The sequence below is a fragment of the Cebus imitator genome, unplaced genomic scaffold (genome assembly GCF_001604975.1).
Source record: "Cebus imitator isolate Cc_AM_T3 unplaced genomic scaffold, Cebus_imitator-1.0 Scaffold126, whole genome shotgun sequence".
In the NCBI taxonomy this organism is placed as follows: Eukaryota; Metazoa; Chordata; class Mammalia; order Primates; family Cebidae; genus Cebus; species Cebus imitator.
The window spans coordinates 3,082,792-3,110,063 of NW_016107441.1; the positions used below are offsets into that span (position 1 = coordinate 3,082,792).

General features: G+C 50.3%; 2 protein-coding genes across 2 annotated transcripts in view; one reads left to right on the forward strand and one right to left on the reverse strand.

Moving 5' to 3' along the window:
• Positions 1–1,153: 1,153 nt before the first annotated feature.
• LOC108312544 lies at positions 1,154–11,825 on the forward strand. Its single transcript, XM_037742759.1, has 4 exons — positions 1,154–1,247; positions 1,398–1,673; positions 4,073–4,236; positions 11,500–11,825. The coding sequence occupies exons 1-4, from the start codon at positions 1,154–1,156 to the stop codon at positions 11,776–11,778; spliced, it is 813 nt and encodes a 270-aa protein (XP_037598687.1). The 3' UTR covers positions 11,779–11,825.
• Positions 11,826–15,502: 3,677 nt separating this feature from the next.
• Positions 15,503–27,272, reverse strand: part of LOC108312545 (sorting nexin-8-like) — a 111,217-nt gene continuing 99,447 nt past the window's right edge. Inside the window, 4 exon segments of the mRNA XM_037742760.1 lie at positions 15,503–15,684; positions 17,388–17,443; positions 17,446–17,536; positions 17,878–18,027. Coding sequence (XP_037598688.1) covers positions 15,580–15,684; positions 17,388–17,443; positions 17,446–17,536; positions 17,878–18,027 — 402 coding nt within the window. The 3' untranslated portion in view covers positions 15,503–15,579.

Genomic DNA, 27,272 nt, shown 5'->3' on the forward strand with positions numbered 1-27,272 from the left:
GATTCTCTGGACAAACTGTGCTGTAACAATATATTCACAGCCCACAATAGCTAAGCAGGTAAAAGCTATACACACCTCCCCTGTTTAACTCTGAGTACAACCTCACCAAGTAAGTTCTATGCCTTTTCTTTTTTTTGAGACAGAGTTTCACTCTGTCACCCAGGCTAGAGTGGAGTGGTGGCTCACTGCAACCTCCAGCTCCCGCGTTCAAGCAATTCTCCTGTCCCAGCTTCCCAAGTAGCTGGGATCACAGGCACCCACCACCACATCCAACTAATTTTTGTATTTTCAGCATAAATGGGTTTCACCATGTTGCCCAGGCTGGTCTCAAACTCCTGACCTCAGGTGATCCACCCACCTCAGCCTCCCAAAGTGCTGGGATTACAGGTGTTGAGCCACTGTACCTGGCCATTTTTCTTTTTGTGTTTTTAGACAGGGTTTTGCTGTCACCCAAGCTGGAGTGCAGTGGCACAATCACAGCTGCCTGCAGCCACAACCTCTGGGGCTCAAGAGAACCTCCCACCTCAGCCTCTTGAGTAGCTGGGACTACAGGTGTGTACCACCACTTCTGGCTAATTTTTCTATTTTCAGTAGAGATAGGGTTTCACCATGCTGGCCAAGCTGGTCTCCAACTCCTGACCTCGGGCGATTCGCCCACCTTGGCCTCCCAAAGTGCTGGGATTACAGGCATGAACCACCTCGTCCGGCCACTTTTTGGTTGTTTGGTTTTCAATAGGCAGAGTTTTGCTATCACCCAAGCTGGAGTGCAGTGTGGCAATCACAGCTGATTGCTGCTATAACCTCTGAGTCTCAAGTGAACCTCCCACCACCTCAAGCCTCCTGAGTAGCTGAGACTACAGGTATGCACTACTATGCCTGGGCTTTTTTTTTTTTTTAGTTTTTAAAAACTTTTTTTAGAGATGGCATCTCACTATATTGCCTAGGCTGGTCTCGAACTCCTAAGCTCAAACGATCCTCCCGCCTCAGACTCCCAAAGTGCTGGGATGACAAGTGTGAGCCACCAAGCCCGATCTCCATGGCCACCTTCCTAATTAAAAAAAAAAGTTACTACCCCCATGGCTCCAAAACCAAAGCTTCTAGCTTCTGCAACACCTAAGTGTGCCAACCAGCCAGGAGGCACTGACTGGTGACCATGAGTCGCTGTCTTCACCTGGCTGAAGAGGTCTCCCGGGAGAACGGCACAGGCCGGTCCACGGGGCGAGAGCACACTCGACAGCCCCGGAAGCGTGGGCACTAGAGCTACCCGGCCCACGAAACGAACCCCCCGGCGCGGCCCCGGGCGCCTCGGATCCAGGCCCCGGCGCTGCTCCCGCACCTGGACTCGGACCCTACCGCCTCGGCCTCCCCACGGCTCCGCCGGCCCTTGGAGACCTGAGGGTGCCCTTCTCCCTGGGATCTGCGACCGGGAGCCCCGGCCTCGCTCCTGTCGCGCTCGCTCAGTGCAGCGACGGTGCCCAGCGCTTGGGATCCAGAGCTGAGGCCAGGACCGAGGAAGGCGACGGGGCGGACCCACAACCACTCCCGCCTCCTGCACGCACGCCACTGGCCCCCTCTCACCCCGCCATGGTTGGCCCCCGCGCCTACAGCAAGCCGCCGGAAATGCCTCGCCTCACTTCCGGTCAGAGGCCCCGTCCCCGGAAGCCGCGGTGCAAGTACGAAAAGTGCGCGCGGGATTCTAGTAGCCGGGGTGACCAGGGAGGGGAGCTGAGCCAGCGGGCCGCAGGAGACCAGGTAAGCCTAGCCCGTGGGCTTGGAGGAGACCAGTGGAGCCCAGCCGGGGAATCGGGGGAGACCAGGAGGGCGGGGTCGGGGGCTTAGGGGAGACCAGGAGGGCGGGGTCGGGGGCTTAGGGGAGACCGGGAGGGCGGGGTCCGGGGCTTAGGGGAGACCAGGAGGGCGGGACGGGAGCTTAGGGGAGACCAGGAGAGCGGGGCCGGGGGCTTAGGGGAAAGACCGGCAGTAAATCATCACAAAAATTTACTCTGGAAACCATGGCTTCTGGCAGGAACAGATCAGTGTCAGGACAAAGTACACGGGCCTCCTGAGAAGCTCAGCCACAAACCCACCTACCCTGTCTGACCTGCCTCCACCACCAGGACCCAGTCTCAGTGAAATGGGACAGGTTCCCTTGTCCTTCTTGAAGGGCGTGCGATAGGGATGTGGCCCACTTCTTCAGGGCCCCGCTGCTCAAGCCTCTAGGGGAGCATACAGACGGGCAGGCTGTGGGACTCCGACCCCACAGCAATGTCTAGGGGTGAATGTTTGCAGCTCCTGAAGCCCCATTGGGCATGTATTACAGGGTGCTCTTTCAGTTTAGCCGTATAGGTGGCTTGTGTCGGCTCAATTAGCCTCCTTGCCTTATCGCAAGGACAGAGGGCTTTCTGTACGGGGTTTCTTGCCTTGGTGTACTGGAGCAATCGTATCACACGTGGGCTTGGAGAATGAGTGCAGGGTTTTATTGAGTGGAAGTAGCCCTCAGCACATGGGGGAGCCAGAAGGGAGTTGAAGCAAGAAGATGGTTTTCCCTTGGAGCCAGGCCGCCAAGCAGCCCAGGTTCTCCTCCTACCGCCCCTGCCAAACTCCTTGTGGTTCCGCCAGTTGATTCCCTGCCTGCCTGCTGCTGGTGCCTGTTGGGGTGCTCTTCACATCCTCTAGATGTCTAGCGGCTCGCGTCTCTCTGCTCACTAGGGTCTGGGGGGTTTTAAAGGCACAGGATGGGGTCCTGGCGGGCTTGGGAAATACAACATTTGGGCAGGAAAACAGAAATACCTGTCCTCACCTAGGTCCCTAGGCACAGGCCTGGGGGTGGAGCCCTAGCCAGAAACCACGCCCTCTTCTACCCAGCCCTTCCCTGTCCCCCTTCCTTACTGTCCCATCCCTTTTCTTAGACACCACAACTTCTAAGGAGGATCACTGGTCCTGAATCCTGTGTCTGAATCCTGTCCTGGGGGCCAGGTGTAGACCCCAGAAAAGTTGGTCCTGGCTGGGCACAATGGCTCATGCCTGTAATCCCAGCACTTTAGGAGGCTGAGGTGGGTGGATTGCTTGAGCCCAGGAGTTCAAGACCAGCCTGGGCAACATGGCAAAACCCCATCTCTACTAAAAATACAAAAATTAGCTGGGCATGGTGGCTCATGCCTGTGGTCCCAGCTATGCTGGAGGCTGAGGCAGGAGGCAGCTTCAGCCCGGAACGCCGAAATTGCAGTGAAACGAGATAATACCACTCTCCTCCAGCCTGGGCAACAGAGCAGGCTCTTGTCCCTAAATAATACATAAATAAACAAAGGAAAGTTGGTCTTGGTCCTCCAGCTCTTGTCTCGAAAGAAAGGAAGGAAGGAGTCTCAAAAGAAAGAAGGAAAGAGAGAGAGAGAGGAAGGGAAGGAGGAAGGGAAGGGAAGTTGGTCCTGGTCCTCCAGCATTTCTCCAGGGTCCTTTTTCCAGCAGGGACTTGGCGGAGGCATCACCCTCAGAGTCCTCCTCTGGACCTGGACCTGCCCACCTGTGGGAGCAGGAAGGGCCCTTGCTTCCAGTGGCATCCCTGGGTCCCAGGTCCCACAGTGGCCACAGTAGGAGCAGAGTGAGTGGGATATAAACTCCTGTCACAGGAGGGAGGACTAGCCGGGCCCGGCTGAGTGGACCTGTGTCTGCAGTCACGCATTTCCTATGAATTGGGAAGCCTGCTACAAGAGAGGCAGGCAGGTCCCACTAGGCTGGAAGAAACTCCTGTTAATCAAAAGGCCAGTGTTGAAGGCTGACCTGAGAACCACAGGATAAATTGTGTGGTTCTTTTGGTGTCAGTCAGGCACAGAGACTGTTCTGCCCCACTGCTGTGCCTATGGCCAGGGGGTTCCTGGGGGCAGATGCAGGAGCAAGAGTCCTCTCTGGAAAGGTCACATTGTCCTTTGCAGCTGAGTTAGGGGAAAGAAGGTAGAGCCGGCAATCACGGCTTCCCCTCCCCACCTCCCAGAGCACATCCCCTTCCTCCTGGGCCTTGGCACCTGCTTCCTCCGTGAGCATCACCACCAACTCTGCCGTCTCACCTTCGTTTCAGAACCCAGGGACCATGGGCGCCTCCAGGCTCTATACCCTGGTGCTGGTCCTGCAGCCTCAGCGAGTTCTCCTGGGCATGAAAAACCGAGGCTTTGGGGCCAGCCGCTGGAATGGCTTTGGGGGCAAAGTGCAATAAGGAGAGACCATCGAGGAGGGAGCCAAGAGGTGTGAATGGTGGGGGGGGGGCTGGCTGTGGAACCAGCTTTCCCAGGGCACAGGGATTCGGGCTGCAGGGCCAAAGCCTTGGCTTCACCACTTAGAGCGAAGTGACCTGGAGCACGGGTTAGCCTGTGAGCCTCGGTATCTTACCTCAGAATGGGAATAAGAACAGCATCTAGACCTTATGAGGCGAGCAGCATAAAGGACTTAGAGCAGTGCCTGGTGTGTACTGAGTGTTGAGTGTGTGTTAGGTGCTGTGGTGTGGTGTGTGGTGTGTAGTGAGTGTTGAGTGTGTGAGCTGCTATGGTGTGGTGGTGTGTGGTGTGTACTGAGTGTTAAGTGTGTGCTGCTGTGGCATGGTGGTGCATGGTGTGTAGTAGGCGCTGAGTCTGTCACCTGCTGTGGCGCGGTGGTGCTCAGGGTGCATGGTGTATCTGGGAGCTACTGTACGTTCTGGCTTAATTGAACACTCCTGGCATCCTCACTGTCACTGGAGGGCTCATCAGTCAGTTGGTAACTTTGTGCAGAGGAGTTGATCGCATTTATCTCACACCCTTTGTACACAAAATCTCACTGCATCTTCAGCTTCACTGAGATAGGAACTGAAGCCCAGAGAGGTTGAGCAGCTTGCCCAAGATCACAAAGTCCTCTGGACACCCCTCACCCATCACAGGGTAAATGAGATCGTCTGTGTAAACATCACAAAGTCCTGCCCAGATGTAGCCCCTGTTCATGCTCCTGTTCTGAGAAAGGTAGGTCATCTTCCCTGGAGAGGAGAAATACAGAGTAAAGAGGGTCCTGGCAGCCAGGCGCGGTGGCTCACACCTATAGCCCCAGCACTTTGGGAGACTGAGGCAGGTGGATTGCAAGGTTAGGAGATCGAGACCATCCTGGCCAACATGGTGAAATCCGTCTCTACTGGAAAAAACAAAATACAAAAATTAGCCATGTGCGGTGGTGCACACTTGTAGTTCCAGCTACTCGGGAGGCTGAGGCAGGAGAATTGCTTGAACCCAGGAGGCAGAGGTTGCAGTGAGCCAAGATCGCGCCACTGCACTCCAGCCTGGCGATACAGCAAGACTCCATCTCCAAAAAAAAAAAAGAGGGTCCTGGCACAGGGGAAAGCCAGGACACTGCAGCCCAGGGGCTTTCCAAATTTTTCATCACAACCTGCAGTGAGAAATATGTTTTATACTCTGATAGAGTATACACGCTCAGGCTTACAGGTGCAGCTAAAATAAGCTGCAGAAGCTACCCTTATTACATTAAAGAGCACCTTACTATTTCCGATTCATTTCTTTTTTTTTTTTTTTTTTTTCCTCCAGAGACAGAATGTCACCCAGGCTGGCGTGCAGTGGCACACTTATGGCTTACTGCGGCCTCAAACCCGTGGGCTCAAATGATCCTCCTGCCTCAGCCTCATGAGTAGCTGGGACCACAGGCTCATGCTACCATGCTCAGCTAGTTTTTTAATTCTTTGTAAAGATGGGGTCTCATTCTGTTGCTCAGACCAGTCTCAAACTCCTGGGCTGAAACGATACTCCCACTTGGGCCTCCCAGTGTGCTAAGGTTGCAGACGTGAGCTACTGTGCTGGACCCTTTTTTTTTCAGCTGCAATCCTGATTTCATAGGGCACATGGGTCCCAACCCTCAGTTTGGAGAGCCCTGTGTGTGACACACTGAGCGTGTGCATCCCCTCCAAGGCCCGGGCCCCTGGGCTGCAGCCACACAGACACATTTGATCAGCACTGTGGCAGGTGCCAGTGCGACGGGCTCTGTGCTGGGGGCTGCAGCTGGGGAGGAGGCCCACTGGATATGAGTCGGGCATCCAGCGTGCCCACGCCTATAGTGTGTGCAGAGCAACAGCAGCACAGGAAACAGGCAGGAAAGGTGCCCCAGGGGTCCTCCTGCCCAGCCCTTTGTCTTCGATCTGATAAGACTGCCCATCAGCTCATGGATTGATTTAGCACTGCTCTGTGTGGGGCCTGGGGACATGGGAGGAACAGGTCAGTCCCTGCCTCTTTGGGGCTCTCATGTCATATGGCTGCCAGGTTCAGGAGACATGCAGAAAGAGGTCTGGTCCACACCTGGTGGCCAGAGGTGTCCAGGACAAAGGAAGGGTGAATAACGGCACCAGGAAAACACCCTGAGGGTCTGACGTTCACTGGGAGGACGTGGAGGGAGGGAGGAAGGAGACAATCGCAGAAGCACAGAGGGCTGGAGGAACACCAGCTGTGCAGGGAAGTGGGAGTGTGAGGGGAGCAGGCAGCAGGGCTGAGGAGGCTGGACGGAGGAGCTCCAAGTGACTGGGTTTCTGCTCCTTGTCCTGCCAGTGACAAGCAAAGCACAGTCTGCCTCATCAGCCCTGATGTATTTCTTCTGAACTTTCTCATGGTCCAAGGAACTTCCCTCCTGCCCTCTATAAATATTATACAGAGGGACCATCACTCCAGACCCTCAGTGCTGAATACAGCGGTGGCTTGCTCTCAGGGTTTGAGGGGGGAACTAAGGCACCGAGCAGGCAGCCTGTGACTTCATCCTCAGGTGTAACCTGGATCCAGGGATCTATCCCCCCACCTGGGCAGGTGCAGCAGCCCTGTAGCTGGCCTGGCCACCTCCACCCTCCCCTCTGCAGTTCCCACTCCACACAGCTGCCAGGTGGCCCTTCCCAGACTGCATCTAGGTCTCCCCCAACCCCCCCGACACAGACACACACTCACACATTAAACCCTTAACACATCCCGATGCACTGAAAGCCACCCTCCTGTGTCAGCCACTGAGCCCCCCACAGGCTTGCCCTGCCCCTCCCTCCTGACTCTCTGCCTCTCAGACACCCCAAACTGTTGCCCACCTTGCTCTTCATCTGGCTGAGCCCCCATCCCACCTTCCAGCAACATTCACAGCTAAGAAAGTGCCTTCCCCCACCCCACTGTTCTCAACAAATCTCACCCTGTGTCTTTCCTTCACGGCACTCTCACCCTTTCTAGTCATATTTAATGATTCACTTCCTATCTGTCTTTCCCTAGAATCATTCTATAAGGTCAAGACTGCCCAGGCTAGAGTGCAGTGACACGATCATAGCTTACTGCTGCCTCGACCTCCTGGGCTCAAGCCATCCTCCCGAGTAGCTGGGACTACCAGTGCATGCCACCACACCTGGCTAATTTTTTTATTTTTAGTAGAGACAGAGTTTTGACATGTTGCCCAGGCTGGTGTCAAATTCCTGGCCTAAAGTGATCCTCCCGCCTCAGCTTCCCAAAGTGCTGGAATTACAGGCGTGAGTCACTGCGCCCAGCGTAACTTGTGCTTTTTTTTGAAGTGTCATGCTGAGGAGGGAGACCCAGGCATTTGGGATTCCCTCCCCACTCTGTCACATCCACTGTGCATCTTAATAGAAGAGAGAGCAGGCCAGCTAGTGCCTCCTGAATCTCCTTCCTGAAAACAACAGGCTAGGCCTTGGAGAAACTTCAGAAGGCACTATTTTTACTTAAAAGAAGATAAAACCAGAAACCTTTTCACATGTGAGTCCTAAAACTGTAAACCGGAACCCTTTCATATGTAATTCCTAAAACTGTAAACTAAAACCTTTTCACATGTGAGTCCTAAAACTAAACCAGAACCCTTTCATATGTAATTCCTGAAACTGTAAACTAAAACCCTTTCATATGTAATTCCTGAAACTGTAAACAAAAACCTTTTCACATGTGAGCCCTAAAAACTAAACCTAAGATTCTTCCACGTGTAGCATCTAAAGTATAAGCCTGTGTAAAGGCTGAACCTCCCTTTGTTAGGGGAGTTTGGCTGTTAGGCACCTCTGCCACCAAAGCTCCCAGCTAAAATACATTCTTTCCTCCTGTATTCAGTGTCCGAGAGATCCTTTCCCACGGCCGCTCCTGCTACAATGCATATATAGAAAACTGCACAAATCTCCATCAGTAGTGAGTTTTTAAGAAGTGGGTTCACCTGTTTCTTTTTTTTTTTTTTCCCTGAGATTGAGTCTTGCTCTGTCACCTGGGCTGGAGTGCATTGGCACAATCTCGGCTCATTGCAGCCTCCACCTCCTGAGTTCAAACAATTCTGCCTCAGCCTCCTGAGTAGCCCACCACGGCCAGTTAATTTTTGTATTTTCATTAGAGATGGAGTTTCACCATGTTGGCCAGGATGGTCTTGATCTTCCGACCTCATGATCCACATGTCTTAGCCTCCCAAAGTGCTGGGATTACAAGCGTGAGCCACCTCGCCCAGCCACCTGTTTCTTTTTTTGAGATGGAGTCTTGCTCTGTTGCCCAGGCTGGAGTGCAGTGGCGTGATCTCTGCTCACAGCAGCCTTCACCTCCCGGCGATTTTCTTGCCTCAGCCTTCCAAATAGCTGGGACTATAGTTGCGCACCACCACACCTGGCTAAATTTAGTATTTTTGGTAGAGACAGGGTTTCACCATGTCAGCCAGGCTGGTCTCAAACTGACCTCAAGTGACCTGGCCACCTCAGCCTCCCAAAGTGCTGGGATTACAGGCATGAACCATTGCATCCAGCGGGTCCACCTGTTTAACCAACTTGTAGATCAAGAAATAGATGTGGACCGTGGACCCGGCCCTCCATCCTGACTTCCAGCACAGTTGATGACTTTGGCCTGTTCCCAGTGCGGGATCTCAGAGGCTTCGCCCTCATCCTGCTTCTTTCCAGCGTCATATGTGCCACAGCAGTGGCTCCTCATCCAGCTGCTGGGTAGTGCCCTGCAGAGGTACGTGCTGCAGCTCACCCGCTCTGCTCCAGGTCACCCACTCTGCTGCAGCTCACCCGCTCCGCTCCAGGTCACCGGCTCCGCTGCAGCTCACCTGCTCTGCTCCGGGTCAGTTGCTCCGCTGCAGCTCACCCGCTCAGCTCCAGGTCACCCACTCTGTTCCCGGTCACCGGCTCTGCTCCAGGTCACCCGCTCTGCTGCAAGTGTGCATATGGGCCTTCCCCTTGGGAGCTGTTGCGGGCGACTGCCAGGAACGGTCCTGAACGTGACTTTTGGTGCCTGTGTGCCCTTTCCTGGTGGACAGTTACCTTGGAGGAAACCTGTAGATATTCGGCTTCAGCAGAGATTGCCAAACCACTTTCCACAGATGTTTCACTGATTCAAACTCCCGCCACTGGCGTGTGAGTTCAGCTTCCTCCAAATGCTCAACAGCACTTGATACTTTCTCCTTTTTATCTTAGCCATTCTGGTAGGGGCGGTGAGCTCACTGAGGTTCTGTGTGCCCTGATGACTGAGGAACGGGAGCACCTCCTCAGTGTCTGTGGGCCGCTTGGATCTCCTTCGTTGTGAAGTATCTTCTCAAGCCTTTTGCCCATGTTTGAATTTAGTTACCTTTTCCTGACTTTAAGAGACTGGGTCTCACTATGTTACCCAGGCTGGTCACGATTTCTGATTTGTAGTTCTTTAAACATTTTGGATGTCAGTTGTCAGATATTATATAGATTGCAAATATTTTCTATTCAGTGGCTTCTACTCTTAGTGACATTTTGGTAAACAGAAGTTTATTATTTCAATATAAGCTAAAATGTAATTTTTATTTTATGGTTAGCATTTTTCACATGCTTTTAAAGAAATCTTCCTATCCCAAGCTTAAGATATTCTCAGGCCAGGCACAGTGGCTCGTGTCTGTGATCCCAGCACTTTGGGAGGCTGAGGTGGGAGAATCACTTAAGCTCAGGAATTCAAGACCAGCCTTCTCTGCTAAAAATTTTATAACTCAGTCAAGTCTGGTGGTGCAGACCTGTAGTCCTCGCTACTCAGGAGACAGAGGTGGGAGGATTGCTTGAGCCCAAGTGGTTGAGGCAATAGTAAGTTGTGATCGCACCACGGCACTCCAGCCTGGCCAACAGAGTGAGACCCTGTCTTTTTTTTTTTTTTTTTTTTTTTTTAATGGAGTCTTGCTCTTGTTGCCGGGGCTAGAGTACAGTGGCGTGATCTCAGCTCACTGCAACCTCCACCTCCCAGGTTCAAGCAATTCTCTTGCCTCAGCCTCCCATGTAGCTGGGATTACAGGCACTCACGACCACACCCGGCTAATTTTTTTTGTATATTTTTAGTAGAGACAGTGTTTCACCATGTTGGCCAGGCTGGTGTTGAACTCCTGATCTCAGGTGGTCTACCTGCCTTGGCTTCCCAAAGTGCTGAGATTACAGGCGTGAGCCACTGTGCCCTGCCAAGACCCTGTCTTAAAGGAGGAAAAAAAAAATCCCTTGTTGGGGTGCATCTGCAGGTGTGAGGAATGGGAGACACTGGAGCCAGACAGGCTGATGCTTAGGGGTCCCAGGGCCCTGGGAACCCAGCAGCAAATGGCCTCTCTCCCCAGGGGATGACGCACCGGCAGCCCCAGGCCACCAGCATGGCCCTGGGCTTCAGTACCTGCGAGTCTGAAAGGACTGCAATCCTCCCACCACTGGCTCCATACCATCTTCGGGCCTCTCCCCAGAGCCTCTCCACCAAACTCAGTGTCTTCAAAATTCAAGTTGATTGTGAAGCTCAGGCAGGTCGGGACCAGCTAATACATTCTGGGTGACATCTTGGGTTTCCCGTCCACTCCAGTGGCTCCCTGGGCTGTGCAGATGCCCAGTTCCTCCTCCCCTGCCATCATGTGGGCATGGTGGCCTGCCTGACGCCCTTCCTTCTCCCTCCCCATCCACCTCTGCCCACAGGGAGCTGCAGGAGGAGAGTGGTCTGACAGTGGATGCGCTGCACAAGGTGGGCCAGATCGTGTTTGAGTTCGTGGGCGAACCTGAGCTCATGGATGTGCATGTCTTTTGCACAGACAGCGTCCAGGGGACCCCCGTGGAGAGCGATGGTGAGCCTCACGGGGCCTGCTCCCCACTCCCCACCATGCACGTTCCATCTCCTGGCTGGGAGAAAGGCCATTGGCCCAAACCAGCTCTGAGTGCCAGGCACCAGGCAGCCTCCACCCAACAATGCCAGCATAGGGCCCTCAGCCATGGTCACTGCACCCATTTCCTACCCCAAAATGAGAAACATGGTCAGAGGATTAAATACAAACAATCATCAGGCTCCTCATGAGAGCCAGTTTGTTTGGGCTGGCCAGATGCAGTGGCTCATAGCTATAATCCCAGCACTGTGGGAGGCTGAGGCAGGAGGATCGCCTGACCCAGGAGTTCAAGACAAGCCTGGGCAACATAGCGAGACCCCGTCTCTACAATAATAATAATAATAATAAGCATTAAGTTTGGGTTGCATGTCAGTGCCTTCTCTTCTCCCCTCAGTACAGAAATGCGCCCACACTGGTTCCAGCTGGACCAGATCCCCTTCAAGGACATGTGGCCAGATGACAGCTACTGGTCTCCACTCCTGCTTCAGAAGAAGAAATTCCATGGGTACTTCAAGTTCCAGGGTCAAGACACCATCCTGGACTACACTCTCCGAGAGGTGGACGCAGTCTAGCGGGAGCCCGGGGAGCCCCTGGGCAGGAGACTTGGCTGCTGAACAGCTGCAAACTGTCTGTTCACCTGGGCGCAGCAAGTGGATCAGAGCTAGGTTTTGTCTTTAGTGTGATTGGACGGAAAGGAAAATAAAAGTCTTCATTTTTTTTTTTTTTTTTTTTTTTTTTTTTTTTTTTTTTTTTTTTTTTTTTTTTTTTGAGATGGGAGTCTCATTCTATTGCCTCTGTTGCCCAGGCTGGAGTGCAGTGATGCGATCTCCGCTCACTTCAACCTCCGCCTCCCAGGTTCAAGTGATCCTCCCATCCATCTCGGCCTCTCAAGTAGGTGGGATTACAGGTGCACACTGCCACGCCCGACTAGTACTTGTATTTTTAGTAGATACGGGGTTTCACCATGTCGACCTGGCTGGTCTTGAACTCCTGACCTCACATGATGCACCCACCTCAGCTTCCCAAAGTGCTGGGTTTACACGAATGAGCCACCAAGCCCGGCCGGTCTCTTTTTAAACATCCTTCCAGACACCAGCACAGCCTGCCAGGTCCTGCCAACGGGAAGCTGCCGGATATGCTGGGCTGTGACCCGCACTGCTACACAGAGGTGGGAGAGGACAGAGACTGTCCCGGAGGTGGGCAGCTGGTGGAGGGCAGGACACACATGCTCAGTGCCACTAGCTGGAGGTGTGTCCCCTCAAAACTCCCCTGCAGTGTGGGAAACTGAGGCTAAAGTCCAGGCTGAATGCCTCATAGGCTTGTCCCCCTCCCCTGCCCAACTTTCACACACACGTTTAATAAAAGTTGTTCACACACAGTTATCCATAAACTATCCAAAGTGTAGGTTGTGTGTAAACAGTTCCAGTTTATTGGGTGTATTGGGTATTGATCCCGGCAGCCTCCTAAAGTACTCTGGACATGAACTGACCCCCAGAGCATGAGCAAAGGCCTCAGGTGCACAGAGCCACCCTGACATCCCTCAGCTCGGAGTCCCGTGCCTGTCAGAGTCCTATACCTGTCTCCTCTGTCTACGCTGCCTCTATGGCAGACAGAGGGCAGCTCTCTGCATGGTGACCCCAAGTCCACAGGACAGGAGGATCCAGTGAGAATGTTCCCTTTCACTGTGATCTGCAGCCCCCTCCCGTAGCCCCACCAGCCGCCTGTCCTCCCAGGGCAGGCAGCATCTGGCATCTCCACCCACATCACATGTAGCTGTCCCTGCCAGCTGGGCAAGGCTGCAATGCCCAGCACAGACTTGGGCTTGGGCCATGGGCAGCAGGAGGGCTGGAGAGATGTGGGGAACCCCACTCTCCCAGCACGGGGCCTCCACCTGCAGCAGGAAGCAGCCTCTCATCCCCCAGGTCAGCCCCTGGGCCTGGGTACCTGCCAAGGCAGCACAGGGCTAGGGCCAGGGCCAAGAAGTAATTCTAAGAAGGAAGGTGGCCTCTGCCACCCCTGCCTTGCAGGCCTCTACTGCCCTTGAGAAGGCACTGGGTGGTAGGAGGAGGGAAAGAGGGAAGTGTTCCAAAGCCAGTGACCACCCCTCCACAGAGCCAACGCCAGGGCATGCAGGAAGCGACCAGTCACACGTAGGAGACAGGCTGCTCTCCTCACCCCTACCTCCCCTCACCTCTGCCCTCCTACTTCCCCTCACCCCTGTTCCCCTGCTCCCTCCTCACCCCTGCCCTCTTGCTCCCTACTCACTCCTGCCCTCCTGATCCCTCACCCCTGCCCTCCTGATCCCTCACCCCTGCCCTCCTGCTCCCCCCACGCCTCCCCTCCTGTCTCCCACTCACCCTCACCCTCCTGTTTCTCCTCACCCTGCCCTCCTGCTCCCTCCTCACCCCTGCCTTTCTGCTTCATCCTCACCTCTGCCCTCCTGTTTCCTCTCACCCTCACTCCTTGCCCCTGCCCTCCTCCTTTCTACCTCCATCCTCAGCCTCTGGACACAAGGACCCCAAGACCCTGGTCCTGAAATTTCCACCACAGGGAAATGCCTGCCAGGCATCATCATACTCACTGATCCCAGAGTCCCTGCCAGGAACACTCCTTCAGAAATGCTCATTTTGAGTCTTGCTCTCTCCTTGGAGGGCTGTATTGGGAGCGCATGCCTTCCCTACCCTGGAGACATGAGGCCCCAGCACCTGATGCCCACCATGACTGCCCACAGCCTCTGTGGTCCTGCAGCTGGACAGGCCCCAGGCAGGTGCAAGCAGAGGGCGAGGCCTTGCAGCCTTCTGCCCACACAGGGTCATGCTGCATGGCTTAGCTGTCACAGCACCACTCATGGAAACTGAGAATCTGTCTCTGCAGAGGGGGTCAGATTCGCAGCACAACCCAAGACTTGGGTGGGCTAGGGACTCACAGGATAGCCCACCCATTGGCTCCAAAGGGAACGCTGCCCTCTGCTCCTCTGGCCATAAGGGAGCAGCCCACCCCGCAGGAGGAAGGCGCCGGCAGAACCCACAGGGCCAGGGCAGGGTCCGAGCACCACAGCCACCGAGTCGGCACAGCCCATAGGGCCAGAAGGTGCAGCCACTCCCTCTGGCAGGCTCACAGTGAATGATGGATCACCTGCTTGTGGGGCACAAACAGGTGTCTCCTCCATCCTAGGGCTGTGAGATCCCCATGGGTGCAGGAAGAAGGGAAGCAAACTGTGTGGGTGGAGGGAACGCCCAGAGGCCAAAGAGCATCCGGAGAACAGAGGGACCTCGCAAACCCTGGGGCCCGGGATCCTCTTCCATCACCTCTCCCCTCAGGGAGGGCCTCAGGCTCTGGAGAAGCGCAGGGGTCCGGGAGACCCCAAAGCTCCATGTGCCTTCCGCAAAAGGAGTTTGGGGCAGGAGCAGACCCAGGCCTGAGGCAGACATTCCAGACCCGCAGAGCTCAGAAAAATGGCTTCTTAATCCAGAGAAAGGAAGGGTCCCCTCTGTGTGGGTGGCTGGGCCGGCAAGTGCATGGCGGGAGGCTGAGGGAGGACTCTAATTGCCTCAGAGAAGGAAATCCATCTAAAAGGGGGCTATCCCTCCTCTAAAGCCCCAGCTGGAATGGAACAGAGCCCCCATTCCCCCACCTGTCCTCTGCCGGCCCATCCAGCCTCAGTGCCACACGGTGAAGACCCCGACGCTGGCCACCAGAAATGAAGGGAGTCCAGGGGACAGGAACAGAGCCACTGTAGCGCCCACTCTCAGAGCCCCAGCTCTCTGTCATGCCTTTGTCTTCCAGGCCTGAGACCACAGGCACACACAGCGTCATGGTGTGGGCACAGGGCACACACGGGGTCATGGTGTGAGCAGGGAGACATGGGACCACTGGATCCTGGAGGCCACTCCCAGACAGGGCTCCTGGTGCTCACTGCAGCGAGTCCCCTAGAAAATTCACAGTGCACCCCCCATGCCCGATGGCCAGCCCTCCCAGCCTTGCCACCACAAAGAGCCATGACAACGTCCACACCATTGGCTCATTGGCTGTCCCCTTGCTGTCCATGGCCAGTCCCATGCCTGGCTGCAGGGCGGCCCTGCCCTCCCTCTCTCCTCCGCTGACCAGCACCATGAGGCTGCCCCTCCTGACTGTTCCAGCATCTGGAGGCCCCGCCCCCATGCTCCCCCAGTCACAATTTCTGTGAGATGAGAGATCCCTGCCTTCCCCCGTGGCTCTGGGTGTCAGGATGAACCCCACCACCCCTCTCCACCAGGCTAGCAGGCCACGGGGTGGAGGACAGCATGGCACAGCTGCCCTGTGGTCCACGGGTGCCCTCCCGGCCCGCAGGCTGAGTGCATCTGCTCCGGCTACAGCACTGGTGGGAAGGGGAGCTGCCGTCCAAAGGGAATTACACAGGACACACCGTTTGGAAAGAGGTTTTAGTGTGGCCGCAGGGAGCACCACCTTAGCCTCGCACTAGTGAGGACACAGGCCGTCCTAGGGCAGGGACTTCAGCAGGGAACGCGGTGGGGGCAGGGCTCTGTGTGGTCCCGCAAAGAGGCAGCTGAGCTTGGGTCTCAGATCGTTCCACACCTTGCTCATCTGAAAGGGAACACAAAAAGAACAAGATCAGCAGGCGGGGCCCAGTCTCCCCACCACGCTCTAATCCCAACTCCTTCCCCTCCCTCCTTCCCCTGCCAGTGACAGGGACAGAGGGGCACGCGGGTGCGTCAGCTCCTCAAACCTCTGATAGAGCCAGTGCTGCCCGTCCTGCACAGAGGAAGTCCAAATGAGGAGTGGACCAGTGGCCTCATGTGACCTGTGGTCATAGATGCCCATGCCTCGGACCCTGCACCCAGGACCAAGGGCCGCAAAGCTGCCTGCCATGGAATCACGAGAAGGGTTACTGTCGGGTCACTGCCAGTACGTGCTCTAGCTACCGTGTAGGCACTGGCTTCATGGAAGCTTTGGCAGGTCAAACACCAAGGCCAGCCTGGGCCACAGAGGGACACCCAGTCTCCACAAAAAATCAGAAATCTTGACCGGGTGTGGTGGCGCATGCCTGTGGTCCCAACTACTCGGGAGGCTGAGGCTGCAGTGAGCTGCAATTGCACCACTACACTCCAGGCTGGGCGACAGAGCAAGACTCCATCTCAAAACAAAAAAGCAAACCAAAAACACAAAGACCACATCCACCAAATCAATAACACACAAACCACATGCAAACGGTGGCCCCACTCACCAACACTTTTGGAACCAGGGCAATGAACGGATGCTGTGGACGTGAGGAGGGGGGCGTGGCAACAAGGCAGGGGTCAGGACAAGACCTGCCGTGCAGGGGATTAGGTGGCCAGAGACTGGCAGGGCACAGCCCTAGGGACCTGCAGGGGAGGCTGGGTCACTGGAGCACAGCACACTCATCTCAGCATCACAGGACTAGGAATTCCTCATCACCACAATAATGGAACTGGTAGGACTGGGGTGATGGCATCATGCCCCAGGCAGGACAGGGCCCCCACCTGTTGGTCACGTTCCTTCACTGAGGACACGCCCAGCCACTCAGATGTCCAAGCCCAACCTGGTCCCCTGAGACCTCGGCCACCTTGCAGTGATGCTCCTAAGGGCAGCTGTCTCCGCCTCTCCAGCCCCACCACTGCCACTTCCGGCCTGCCATTCCCAAATGGCCAGACGGCACCCAAGGCACCAAGCACCTCCCAGGGAGAGTGTGAAACCTTATGACCATCCCAGACACTCAGCACCATACAACACGTGCCACAGACCACGGCTTCAAAGCTGCTTGCAGCTACTTAATAAACTCAATCTCAACCAGGCGCAGTGGCTCACGCCTATAATCCCAGAACTTTGGGGGGGCCTGTCTCAGGACTGCGAGAGCATTTCTTCTCAAAGGCTGAAGGAAGCACCATCTGGAGAAAGCTGGCCCGTGCTCTTTGGAAAAACACCCCACCTGCAGTGCTCCCAAGCACTCAGAACCCTTGTCTCAGCCACAGGGTGCGGGAGCTCTGCAGGCTTTACCTCTGACTTCTCAAATCCCTCCAGAAGGCAAACTGTCCCTGTCTGTCCCTCCCTCCGCCCCCAGGAATCACAGGGACACCCTCATGATTCTGACTTTGGCTACAAAGGAGACTAGAAGATCTGGGTGAGCACTGTGTTCCATGTAGACCCCAACTCCACTGAAGAACCTCTCGAGGGGGGCCAACCACCGTGCTGCCAGGCTTGAGGGAAGCGCCTTGGGGAAAAAAGGAAGGCCGTGGCCAAGACAGCATCCTGAGCAAGCGGGGACTCACCTCCTTGTGCCCTTGGATCTGGGAGTTCAGGAAGGCATGGAGGATATGGGAGGTGAGGGCAGGTAGACGTGGATGAGCTGCGTCTCCTGGTGCAGGCAGTACAGGGAGAAGTAGTTCCGCAGCTCCATGGTCTGAATCGCATTCTCCTGCTGCAAATTCAACAGCCACCTTCGCACCTGGCCCAGCCAGGGTCTGGAGGAGCATCAAGACCTGAACACCAGCACGCTCCCTGAGCCCCGGCGGCCCCTCCTCCTTCAGCCTTCACCAGGCATTTGGAAGGTGGCAAGGTAAGAGAGGGCCAGGGAGGGAGTACCGGGCAGGGAGCCATGTCACTCTGGGTACCTGAGGCAGCTCCCAGCCTCCACTGCACCCCCAGCTCTGTTCCAGACGCATGGGGCTAACCCAGGAAAGCCCACCGGGACAGCTCCAGGGCCCAAGGCTGGGAGGGAAAAGGCTCCCACGGGCCTGCCTGGCCATCCCAGCCACCCACCTCCACAATGCGAGACTCCAGCTGCTCCAAGGACTCCGGCTCACGGTTCTGCACGGCGGCGCTCATCATCTGCCTCGTCATCAGGCTGTATTTGTGCAAGGCCCGCTGGTGCTTGTGCAGCACACCCTTCTCGCGCCGCTCACACAGGTCCTGCAGGGTCGGGGAGGCATTCGGCCTTGACCCCCGAAGCCCGCGCCAGGGCCCTGCGGAGCCAGCTGAGGGCAGCACACCCAAGAGACGGAAGGTCCCATCTCCCACTGCAGTCCTGGCTTCTCAGCTCCTCCCATCCCCCAGGAGTTAAACCCTTGAAAGATCCTAAGATCATTCCCGAAAACTCTGCCCCCAACCGAGGAGCAGCCAAGACTCACCTTATACCACTGCAGCAGATCCAAGAAGAGGTTCAGCTCCTCCAGCACGTCATTCTCCTCCTGCTTACCCTAGAAGGTGAGGGGGAGAGGGAGCTTACCCATGAGGACACACACAGGACTGGGAACCCTGCCTGGGAACTCAGACCCAAGCCTGGCCTGGGCCCGTTCCTTCCGGCCATTGAAATGTCAAATTGATGTGCTCTAGATCAACAGATCAACAAGATCAACAATACCTTTTTTTTTTTTTTTTTTTTTTTGCAGTGTTAAGGTAATGGCTGGTTTTTGTGTCTGCTAAATATTTACCTTGAAAAAAAACAAAAGTGTGTACCTAGTTTCTTCGGAGATCAAGTCCTCTGGTAGGAGGCAAAGGACCTGTCTGCTTAGCAACTAATTAATAGGTGGTATTTAATACACTCTAAACCCGTGTTCAAAGGGGGCCTTCTGGTTTTAGAAAACTTGTGGAAACCAAGCCTGCTGATTATTTTTTCCCTGTCCTTTTTTTTTTTTTTTTAAAAAAAAAAAAAAAAAAAAAATATTAACACTTTCAAAAAAAAAAAAAAAAAAAAAAAAAAAAAAAAAAACTTTGAAAGTTAACTCTTCAAATGGGAGGCTCTTTGAAACGACATGTTCCTTTAAGCTACTGAAGCTTTATTTGCATATTTATTTCAGATGTTTCGAGTAAACTTGAAAAGGGTAGGCACGAAGCAATTTGTTGCTGCCTGTACCCCCAATCCCAAGTCCCCATGGAGGTTCTGTATTTTAAGAAGCAGTGTGTTGAGTGTACAGATTTTATTTATGCATAATTTAATGGGGTATGTAAATACTGGTGCACTTCTTACAACTTTTTTGAGACACGGGATCCAATTTTAATATTAACTTTGAATGGTGATGGGGTAATCTATAACGCACCGTAAGGTTTCATTCATATATGTACAGGGTATCGAGAATTAAGAGGATGCTGGGCTCTGTTCTTGGCTTGGAAGAGTCTATTTAATTGAAGCTCTCTGTTCTGAAAACAATAACTTTATGTCTCGTTCCTGTTGGGCTGCCTCTAAGGTGAGTGTGCAGGACGATGTGTGTGGGTGAAATGGAGATTCAGAATTGAACTCTCTGCCTGTAAATGTTCCCCAAATAATTGTTGTGTGTATGATATGTGTACAATAAAAGTATTCTCATTAGAATCTGTGGGAAAAAAAAAAAAAGAAAATCCCAAACAGCAAATAAAGGGCCAGTAGACAGTCGCCCTGAGCTCATCCCAGTACTATGGGGAAAAAAGAAAAAGCAGCCACCTTCACTTGTTCTACAGTTTAACTGAGCACAGAAGAAATGCTACACAGAGCTGTTTCAAATTATTACAGGAGAGCAAGGAAGGTACTGTATTAGTTCCTTCTCATGCTGCTATGAAGACATATCCAAGACTGGGTAATTTATAAAGAAAAGAGGTTTAGTTGACTTATAGTTACACATGACTGGGGAGGCCCCAGAAAACTAATAATTATGGTGGAAGGCACCACATCACAGAGTGGCAGGAGAGAGAATGAATGCTGAGCAAAGGAGGAAGCCCTTTACAAAACCATCAACTCTAGAGAGAACTCATTTACTATCATGAGAACAGGGGGAAATCGCCCCATGATTCAATTATCTCCACCTGGCCAAGTCCTTGACACATGGTGATGATTACAGTTCAAGGTGAGATTTGGGTGGGGACACAGAGCCAAACCATATCAGGTATGATTTAGGAGCAGCATAATTCAGGAGTAGAGAGAATGCATCTTAAAGAATGCTAGCACAGATGATGGAAACTGCATGGGAAGTAGTAAAAGAGAGGGTAGCAGAGGAACAAGCAGGGCATGAGGACAAAACCATCATGGCTGATTACTGGGACTGTCCCTGGACAATGAATTCATGTTAAAGTGGAAAGTACATAGGCAGGGATTCTGCAAATCAGTGAGGCACTAATTTGAAAATACATCATCAGCTCAATTCAATAAAACAGATATAATAAAAACTAGTATTCCAAAAGAACAGTATAATTTTCAAAGGGCATTTTTTTTTTTTTTTCATGAAACGGAGTCTCACTCTGTCGCCCAGGCTGGAGTGCAATGGCATAATCTCGGCTCACTGCAACCTCCGCCTCCCGGGTTCAAGCAATTCTCCTGCCTCAGCCTCCCGAGTAGCTGGGACTATAGGCATGTGCCACCACGCCTGGCCAATTTTGTATTTTTTAGTAGAAATGGGGTTTCAGCATATTGGACAGGCTGGTGTCGAACTTCCAACCTTGTGATCCGCCTGCCTCAGCCTCCCAAAGTGCTGGGATTATAAGCATGGGCCACCGCACCTGGCCTCAATGAGCTTTTTATAAATTAATGAATCCCATTTAGGACAAAGAGTTCCACAAGATGAAAAGGGCTTTTCACACTAACAAGTTTAGGGAAAAGGGATCCATGAGATAAAATGGTATTAAATCACTGACTGATACAGTACTTTTTAAAGTTTAACACTGCTAGTAGAAAAGGATTAAGCTTTCAAGGGCAGCTGAATCATGAGAAAATTAAGAAAACGAAAGATGTAGTTTAAGTACTTTCCCCAGCAGATGTATTTCTGAATGTCAGCACAGGCATACCTCATTTGGACTGTGCTTTGCTCTACTGCTCTTTGTAGACATTGCATGTTTTACAAAGGGAAGGCGCACAGCAACTCTGCATCAAACAAGTCCATCAGCACAACTTCGCCAACAGCCTATGTTCACTTCATGTCTCCACGGCACATGGTGTAATTCTCACTATATTTCAAAACTTTTTCATTATTATTATACTGGTTAAGGTGATCTACAGTCAGTGATATTTAATTATCTGTAACTATTCTCCCAACTCCTTTCCTCTCCTTGAACCTCACTAATCCTGAGACAAAACAATATTGAAATTACACAAACCAATTAATAACTCTACAGTGATCTCCAAGTGTTCAAGTGAAAGAAAGAGTCACATGTCTCGCACTTTAAATCAAAAACTAGAAATAAGCCTCGTGAGGAAGACATGTCAAAAGCCAAGACAAGCCAAAAGCTAGGTCTCTTGCTCTAGTTAGCCAAGTTGTGAATGCAAAGCAAAAGTTCCTGAAAGAAATTAAAAGTGCTAGTCTAATGAACCCACGAATAAGAAGGAGAAAGAGCCTTATTGCTAGTATGGAGAAAGATTAACAGTCTGGATAGAAGATCAAACCAACTACAACATTCCCTTACAGCAAAGCCCAATCCAGAGCCCTCTCTTCAATTAGAAAGCCAAGAGATGTGAGGAAGCTACAGAAGAAAAGTTTGAGGCTAGTAGAGGTTACTTCATGAGGTTTAAAGAAAGAAGCCATCTTCCTAACATAGAAGTGAAATGTGAAGCAGTAAGTGCTGATGGAGAAGCTGCAGCAAGTTTTCCAAAGTACCTAGCCAAGATAACGGATGAAAGTGGCTATCCTAAATGGCAGATCTGCAAAAAAGAAAAAACATTCTTACAACATTGAGATGTCATCTGGGACCCTTATATCTAGAGAGAAGAAGTCAGTGTTTGGCTTCAAAGTTTCAAAGAACAGGCTGACTCCCTTATTAGAGACAAATGCAGCTGATGACTTTAAGTTGAAACTAAGGCTCACTGACCACTGCAAAAATTCTAGGGCCAGTAAGAATTATACTAAATTGACTCTGCCTGTGTTCTAGAACTGGCACTACAAAGCCACAAGGACATCACGTCTGTTTTTGGCATAATTTACCGAACAAAAATCAAGCCCACTGTTGAACACTACTGCTCCAAAGAAAGATTCCTTTCAAAATATTACCACTTGGCCAGATGCAGTGGCTGATGCCTGCAATTCCAGAACTTTGAAAGGCTAAGGGGGTAAATCACCTGAGGTTGGAAGTTTGAGACCAGCATGGCCAATATGGAAAAACCCTCATCCCCACTAAAAATACAAAAATTAGCCAGGTGTGCTGGCACACCTGTAATCCCAGCTCCTCGAGAGGCTGAGGCAGGAGAATTGCTTGAACCCAGGAGGTGGAAGTTGCAGTGAGCTGAGATCACGCCACTGCACTCCAGCCTGGGTAACACAGCGAGACTCCATCTCAAAGAAAATATTACTACTCATTGACAATGCACCTGATCACCCAAGAGCTCTGATGGAGAGGCATAAGGAGATTCATGTTTTCGTGCCTACTAACAAAACCTCTGTTCTGCAGCCCATGGATCAAGGAGTAATTTTGACTTTCAAGTCATATTATTTAAGAAATAAATTTGTAAACCTATAGCTGCCATAGACAGTGATTCTTCTAATGGATCTGGGCAAAGTATATCTAAAAATTCCAGAAAGAATTCATCTTTGCAGGTGCCATTGAGAACATTTGTGATTCATGGGAAGTTGTCAAAATATCAATGTTAACAGGAGTTTGGAGGATGTTGGTTCAAACCCTCATGGGCGACTTTGAGAGTTCAAGACCTGTGGATGTGGTAGAAATAGCAATAGTACTAGAATTAGAGGTGGAACTTGAAGATGTGACTGCATTGTCGCAATCTCATGATAAAACTTGAACAGATGAGTTGCTTCTTATAGAATAGCTAAGAAAATGGTTTCTTGAGATGGAATCTATGCCTGGTGAAGATGCTAGGAACAATGTTGACATGACAACAAAGGATTTAGAATATTCCATAAACTTAGTTGATAAGGCAGAGGCGGGGTTTGAAAGGATGAACCCAAATATTGAATTAAATTCTGCTGTGGGCAAAATGCTTTCAAACCGCATCGCACGCTGCAGAGAAATCTTCTATGAAAGGAAGAGTCCACTGATGTAGCACATTTTATTTTTGCCTTATTTTAAGAAACTGCCACAACCACACCAACCTTCAGCAACCAAAATGCTAATACATCAGAAGCCATATACATCTAGGCAAGAATCCCCTCCAGCTAAAAGATTATAACTTGCCAAAGGCTCAGATAATCATTAACATTTTTTAGCAATAAAGCCATACATTATTATTTTTTGGGGGGTCAGAGGGACAGAGGAATCTCAGTCTGTTGCTCAGGCTGAAGTGCAGTGACACAGTCTTGGCTCACTGCAACCTCTGCCTCCCAGGTTCATGTGATTCTCCTGCCTCAGCCTCTCGAGTAACTGGGATTGCAGGTATCTGCCACTGTGCCTGGCTAATTTTTTGTATTTTTAGTAGAGACAGCGTTTCACTGTGTTGGCCAGGCTAATCTCGAACTCCTGACCTTGCGATCCCCCTGCCTCGGCCTCCCAAAGCACTGGGATGACAGGCATGAGCCACCATGCCCAGTCACTATTTTTAATTAGTGAATGCACATTGCATTTTTAGACATAATGCATATCTACATTTTACAGGCTACAGTACAGTATAAAGATAACTTTATATGCACTGAGGAATCAAAAAACTCTTGTGACTCACTTTATTGTGATATTTGCTTTACTGTAGCAGTCTGAAACTGAACCCACAATATCATCTAGGTATGACCATATGTAAAGTTTTTAACAAATATTTATTTAGCAATGTTTCAAGCATTATCAGATGAGGCTACTATTCTCATGGAGTTTAACTCCTATTGGGAGAGGGGAACAGATAGACAAGAAAATGTCAATTCGTGAAAATACCTATGACCAAAAAAGTATCCGGTGCCTTTGTTGCCATCTTTAACAAACCACCATCTAGGTGATTGGATTTTATGCATATCTACTCCCTTACTGGATCATTATTATATTCTTTTTTACGCAATGAAGAAATGCTCTCCAAACAACCTTTAAACAGCCCTTGAATTTATGGACTAGGACCACCATCTTTATGGGCCTAAAATAGATCCTCTGTTATACCAGTTTTCAAAATCTATAGTCTAGCATAGGTTTGTGGCTGCCAAGGATGGTGTGGCAAAACAGATGATAATTTAAAGTCTTGTGAAAGAGGAATGTGTTTAGTTCCCACTTTTAACATTTTTGTCATAATCATTTGATATCATTTTTTACATAAGGTGACTCCTTGCCCACTAGCATAATGAGGAATAAGAAATGTATTTTCTATATATCATCTGCATCACTTTATTGTTATGGAATTGGGATGTTAATAGTCAAATGGTTTATGTCCGTAATCTATTGTTAAGATTATGGGTTTTGCATAATCTTATGCAAAGCTGTCTTTAGCAAACATTTCCTAGTATTTAAGTGGTCAATAGGAACTATTTCCATATAGCAGAATATTGTATTCAATTAGATAGAGAAATGTTTCACACTAATATGCTCAGGAAGCCCATGTGCTTAGGAGGGCTGCTCACATGGGTTTCTGACGTTGCCACGGCTGTGGTTAATAGGGAGCAGCAAAGCTCCTGAAAAGAAATTTAGCCTAAAACAATCAATCCATAATTTATGCTAAGAATTTTTCTCTCTGGTTTTCACAAAACATGAATTTGAATGCCTGGAGATACTTCAATTCATGTAATAAGGTGAACATGAACTTTTCTTACAGTCATCCTATGGGGCTCTTCTTCACTAAGAATTGGTGATTTTCCATCTGGGTAAGAAATTCTTATTGGGCTCTTTAATTTTCAAAATTCAAAATGTCAGAATATCATTTCACCTTACTGGAACACTGTCTGTCAACTGGTTCCTCTGGCTTCTAAATCCTGTGCTGACAATCAACAAGACAGGATATTTGCCTGCACTACAGGTATTTGTTTTTAAGTATCATTTTGAACAATTCAAAGCCCACCACTAGCCAAAGCCAGATTTGAGAAAATTCTCTTGAGGGAGATGTAAACAGGCAGGCTTTCTACCCACTCCTCCACCACGCACTTTCACTTCTGCCCTGGGGCCACATCACTTTAGCCCTGTGGCATCAGCTGCAGTGAGTGAGGGCATTGATTTTGAATCCATGTTTGCTGCTACAAAGGAATACCTGAGGCTAAGTAATTTAGAAACACAAAAGGTTTATTTGGCTCACAGATTGCTGATGAGGGCTTCAGACTGCTTCCACTCCTGGAGGAAGCAAAGGGGAACCCGTGTGTGCTGCTATCATGTGACCAGAGAGGAAGCAAGAGGAGTGGAGTTTCACCAGGAGACTTGGTAGGGCCAAAGTCACCAGGTCACAGGAGATGACTCCAGGTCATTCTAACTTGGGTCTATTCTAGTCCAGCCTTCTGTATGGGCACCTGCACTTTCTGAGCACTGAACCACATTGTAAATCATGTCTTTGAAACTTATTGAATTATTGCTGTAGATCAGATATGTAAACTTATTTGCATTTTTATAAAATCCAGTATTAAAAACTTTGTCCTCAAAAAGACTGATTGGTATCCTTCCCTTAGAGAATAAGTAAATCAACTTTGGTTTACACTTCAAAGAATTGATTAAAAATTGAAAGCCAGATTTTCTACTCATTCATAGAAAAGCATTACCTCTTACAAACTGTTTTCTTTCTAGTTCTTCCTCTGTTGTATTTGGTTATGTTGTTTCTCTGGTCATCAATCAGAAACCTCTTTTTAAATGACATAGAAAGAAAAGAACTGGAAAGTGAGTAAATGGTCATTAGTTGTGAAGGAACAGGTAGAGCTGCAATGGGGAGGCTTTGGGAGGCTGGCAGAGCTTCTCTAAGCACTTAAAGACTGTCTAGGCCATCCTCCTCTCTCTGTCCCACAGCATCAAACTTTCTCTACTGGATCACTTCCATAAATATATAAACACGCTGCCATTTAGCTCATATTTTAAGAGAAAAAACTAAAACAAAACCGCGTTTTGTTGCCTCTTTATAGCTTTCCTATATATTTACCACCCATTTCTTTCCTGTCTCTTAAGGTAAAACTCCATAAAGTCATTGTATCTATTGCCTCCTCCAATTTCTCTTCTCTCACAAACTCCAGTTGCTCCAAGAAAACAGCTTTTATTGAGATCACCAATGACCCCACACTGCCAAACTAAAAGTCAACCCTCAGTCTCCTTTTCCCTTGAAGTTCCAGCAGCATTTGACATAGTCGATTGTTCTATTTTATGTTAAATAATACCTTATTTAAAAGAAACATATGCCCCTGGTTCTCTCTCCACCTCTTGGACAGCTGCTTTCAGTCTTCCTTCCTAGTTCTTCCTCCCTCCGAAGTCTCAGCCTTCTAAATGTCATGTGCCAGGGTTGAGCAACAGCCACTTGTCAAGTGATCTCATCTGGCCTCATGACTTTAGATACCATCTATACGTGGATGGTTCTTAAATAATCCATATTACTAATGATCTCAAATTTGTACCTCTAACCCAGAACATTTACCTAAACCCCAGTCTCATATATATAACTTATTACTTAATATCTCCCATTTAGAAATCTATTAGACAGCTCCAACTTAGGACATTCAAAACTGATTGTCTGAAAGGAAGCACCCCCTGAACACACACCCTGACCTGTCTGTCCCACAGGCCCTCCCACCGAGGTAATGGCAAGCTCCCCTTCCACGGGCTCAGGCAAAACCCTGATGCCTCCTTTCTTCCCTCTTTTTCAATATCACACATCTGGATTAATCAATAGTTCTTGTTAGCCCTCCCTTCAAAATAAATACAGCATTCTATCTATCAAACCCAAGCATCTCCCCTACCTCCATTACCACCAGCCTGGTCTCATCTCTTACTAGACTTACTATGCTAGCCTTCTACTTGCCAATCATCTTTGACAATGAAAGGTTATTCTTTCAAAGTGCCACTGAATTCATTTACTTAGAATTTCTGAACTTATGTTTGCATTAATAAAACTGGTTAATAGTCTCTTAATGCTTTTTTCTCTTTTGTTTAATGCTCTACTTTTTGTGTCAAAAATAGTATTCTCTTTTGAGATTAGTTGTTTCCCTAGCTTTTAAAATACTCCATATAATGCAGAAATTTTCTCCTCTTTAATGTTTTGTGAAATTATTCGCCAAAAGCTTTTGGGCCTCATGTCATTTCAGGTGGCCTTCTATTAATTTTTCAGTTTTTTCACTATAGTAGTATATTCAAGTTTCTTTTTTTTTTTTTTTTTT